The following is a 4,061-nucleotide window of genomic DNA, read 5'->3' as shown; positions in this document are numbered from 1 at the left end:
AAATCTTTTGTAACATTATAAATGTCTTTGTCATCACTTTTGATCAATTTAAAGCATCCTTGCTAAATAAAAGTATTAATTTCTATATATCCCCCCCAATGCTTTTTTTGTATTTCAGATAAATGCTGATCTTTCTATTCATCAAAGAATCCTGAAAACTGAGAATACTCAACTGTTTTAAATATTGATCATAATAATAATAAATGTTTCTTGAACAGCAAATCAGCATATTAGAAAGATTTCTGAAGGATCATGTGACACTGAAGACTGGAGTAATGATGCTGAAAATTCAGCTTTGATCACAGAAATAAATCACATTTTAAAATATATTCAAATAGAAAGCAGTTATTTTAAATGGCAAAACATATTTCACAGTATTACTGCTGTTGCTGTATTTTGAAACAAATAAATGCAGGCTTGGAAGAGAATAAAAAATAAAAAAAACATTAAAAATCTTACTGTTCAAAAACTTTTGACTGGTAGTGTATTTAGCCCACAAACCTCATGAATGATAGGTTTTTATAATAATTGTATTGTTTCAGATGACTAATTTTTAATTATGGTGAGCCACCTGTATGATTTAATAAACTTTTTGGATACTAATACTAATAATAGTAATAATAATAATAATGCATATATTATAATAATAATAATTATTATTATTATTATTGAACAGGTCTGGTCCTGATAGTTCTGATTGTTCAAAACAATGTTTCCGGTTTGCTAAAATACACCGTATAGCATCTCACTGCACAATGATTAGAGATGGGAATTATAGAAACACTAATCTTTATAATGGCTCTTTTGGTTGATTTGAATCTTTTTTAACCTTTGCGGAGAACGTCTGATGTCTGAGCTGCTCTACCACTGCAGAAGAATTCTTTCATATCAGGCTGGAGCCTCTGAGCCTTGATCAGCGGTTAAGTTGAGAGGTTTGGATGTAGATCTGTATCTGTGTGTGAATTTGCAGGGGAAGTTTTATCTGCTCATAGAGGAGCTGAGTCAACTCTTCAGAGCTTTGGTTCCCATCCAGCTGTGGTATAAGTACATCATGGGTGAAGATCCATCCAGCAGCTACTTCCTCGGGGCAACACTGATTATCATCTACAGTCTTTGTAAGGTAGCCAATTTGATTGTATCTCTTACATTAATGATGAGTTGTGTTTTATTAATTCCTTTTTTTGTTAGAGCATTTTTTTCACACCTTTATAAAAAAGGGCCTTTATGAACGTGAAATAAATTTCATGTGGCATTGCACTTCAGAGCCTTTCAAAATGTCTTTTTCAGAGCTCATTATTCAGGTAATCTTGTGTGTGTGTGTGTGTGTGTGTGTGTGTGTGGCATTAAATTTGCTATTTTGTTCTTTTCCAGTCATTTGATTTGTGTGGAAGAATATCTGGCATTCGGAAAGCATTCATCATTCTCTGTAGCTCACAGGTGAGTGCTGTGTTCTCCTAGACTTTGTTAAAGTAAATATTCTAAAATATTATTATAAATATTATTATATATTATAAATATATTATATATATAGTCTACAAATTAACCAACTTAAGCAGCAAAAGTTGTTTTTGACATTAATAATAGTAATAAATGTTTCTTGAGTAGCAAATTAGCATATTAGAATGATTTCTGAAGGATCATGTGACACTGAAGACTGGAGTAATGATGCTGTAAATTCAGCTTTGCATCACAGGAATCAATTGCATTTTAAAATATATTCAAATATAGAGTTCTGGCATGAAACTCTAGATGGCGCAGTCCGATAGGTCTAACTCAATCTGACCTAATGACATCATTATCACATGGCACAGCTGAGTGGTTCTCTCCTGTATCGGTAGCCAATGAGCTCGCTGCTCAACATTCAAATATATGATTAGTGCTTGCCGTAGCAGTTGCAGCTTGCTTCAGAAACCCTCCACCTTCCCCAGCTGCACCTGTATAGATCTGCTACGAGGTGATTCATGTACACTATATGGGGGTTATTTCATGTATGTTATATTTGCAGCAGCAATATTTCTTACATGCTCACAGCAGCATGTTGTGGATGTATTGGCAGTAGCAAGTCTCGGTACTTGCTCTGCCGCAGCAGCAGCAGCAGCGTAGCAGATCTATTCCGCCAAGACCAAATACTTTAACATTGTCATGTATATTACCATGCCAATCCCTCCGAGAGTTGTCATGACAGAAATATATTTAAATGGTAATAATGTTTCACAATATTACTGTTTTTGCTGTATTTTTGTTCAAATAAAAGCATGTGTTTCACAGAGTTACGGTACGAGAGCCAGTGCTCAGCAGTGCAGTGAGGCCGGGGATGTGTGTGCGATCTGCCAGTCTGAGTTCAGAGAGCCAATCGCACTGCTCTGTCAGGTACAAGACCTTCAAACTTTCAAATAAAACAGGATGTGATTCAGCACATCAGCCTCAGACCACAATGACGCAGATTTTAATGATGATAGTAGTCATTTAGCTGACTTATTCATTTGATTCCACTAACAGTACAAGGCCGTTCAAAACTATTAAATAACACAAATAGAATTCTAGGAATATTTCCACACTCTCAGCTTCACGAGTAGCATCCTAGGATGCTGTTTAAACAGTATTGAAGGAGTTGCTGTGTGTAAATGTCTTAATGTGTTGTCTTTCTGCAGCATGTGTTCTGTGAGGAGTGTTTATGCCTGTGGTTTGACCGGGAGAGGACATGTCCATTGTGTCGCTCAACTGTGGTCGAAACTCCACGCAACTGGAAGGATGGCACGACGTCGGCACACTTTCAGATCTACTGAATGGAGAGCCAGCTGAATGATGAAGGTTTTCAGGTCCACTCGAATCAGATTAAACTTGTTTACCGTGCATAAAATGTTCCTGTTTGTAAGGTTGTATAAAGGGAAGTGTGACAGTATGTTACGTCATTGGATGTAATGTACAATTGCACCATTACATTATGTCTGATAACAGAGATAAGTGTTTTTTGTCTTCTTATACCTGCTTTTCAACTTTTAAAACTTATTATAAAGTAAGCATGATAATCGACTGTTTTGTAAAACTTTTTTGTTTGTTTATTCAAGCTATTAAACTTAAAGAAATAGTTCATCAGAACAGATTTGGAGAAATGTAGCATTACATCACTTGCTCACCAATGAGCAGTGAATGGGTGCCGTCAGAATGAGAGTCCAAACAGCTGATAAAAATATCACAATAATCCACACGACTCCAGTCCATCAGTTAACACGTGGTGAATGTTTGAAACAAATTCCATCATTAAGATATTTTAGCTTTAAACTGTTGCTTCCAGCTAAAATACAAGTCATCTATCCATAATATTGCTTTCTGCAGTGAAAAAGTCATCTTATCTGAATTGGGAAAGAAATCAAGCACTGTTTATAAGCAAAAACATATTTTTGTGGATTTTGATTTGAGAGGATGAGAGGGAATGGAGTTTTTTTTTTTTTTTTTTTTTTTTTGGAGGAAGTGTTACTTTTCTGGACTTATCTTGAGCCAGAAGCAATGGTTTAAAGTTAAAACGCCTTAATGATGGATTTGTTTCTTACAAACATGCAGCTTTTCACTTCACAAGATGTTAATTAATGGACTGGAGTGGTGTGGATTACTTGTGGATTATTGTGATGTTTTTATCAGCTGTTTGGACTCTCATTCTGACGGCACCCATTCACTGCAGAGGATCCATTGGTGAGCAAGTGATGTAATGCTACATTTCTCCAAATCTGTTCTGATGAAGAAACAAACTCAACTATATCTTGGATGGCCTGAGGGTGAGTACATTTTCAGCAAATGTTCTGTTTTGGGTGAACTATTTCTTTAATCTGGAGTCAGACTTATACATTTTTGAAAAGGTCTAAATTGTTTATTAAAGCAAAAAGATGACACACAACTAGATGACACAAACTCTACGGCAAATTTACTGTAGGTAAGGTAAGCCCAGTTAACTGTGGTAAAATCACCACTATAATCATCTCATTGGTTTATTTCTTTTAAAAATTGTGACAACAGTAATATGTTAAAAACATTTGATGTTGAATAAATAATTACATTAATAATAC

The 4,061-nt window shown here is 35.2% G+C and overlaps 1 protein-coding gene across 4 annotated transcripts in view; it reads left to right on the top strand.

Annotated features, from left to right (window-relative positions):
- LOC107704451 (RING finger and transmembrane domain-containing protein 2-like) overlaps positions 1-3,021 on the top strand; it is an 18,019-nt gene extending 14,998 nt beyond the window's left edge. For all 4 annotated transcript variants that reach the window (XM_016507401.1, XM_016507387.1, XM_016507393.1 and 1 more), the window contains exons 8-11: positions 971-1,120; positions 1,372-1,437; positions 2,269-2,370; positions 2,652-3,021. In XM_016507401.1, coding sequence (XP_016362887.1) covers positions 971-1,120; positions 1,372-1,437; positions 2,269-2,370; positions 2,652-2,786 — 453 coding nt within the window. In that variant the 3' untranslated portion in view covers positions 2,787-3,021. The remainder of the gene's footprint in view (positions 1-970; positions 1,121-1,371; positions 1,438-2,268; positions 2,371-2,651) is intronic.
- The last annotated feature ends 1,040 nt before the right edge of the window (positions 3,022-4,061 follow it).

Source organism: Sinocyclocheilus anshuiensis, unplaced genomic scaffold (assembly GCF_001515605.1).
Source record: "Sinocyclocheilus anshuiensis isolate Anshui unplaced genomic scaffold, SAMN03320099.WGS_v1.1 scaffold117, whole genome shotgun sequence".
Classification (NCBI taxonomy): domain Eukaryota; kingdom Metazoa; phylum Chordata; class Actinopteri; order Cypriniformes; family Cyprinidae; genus Sinocyclocheilus; species Sinocyclocheilus anshuiensis.
This window is presented reverse-complemented; position numbering and strand designations above follow the sequence as displayed.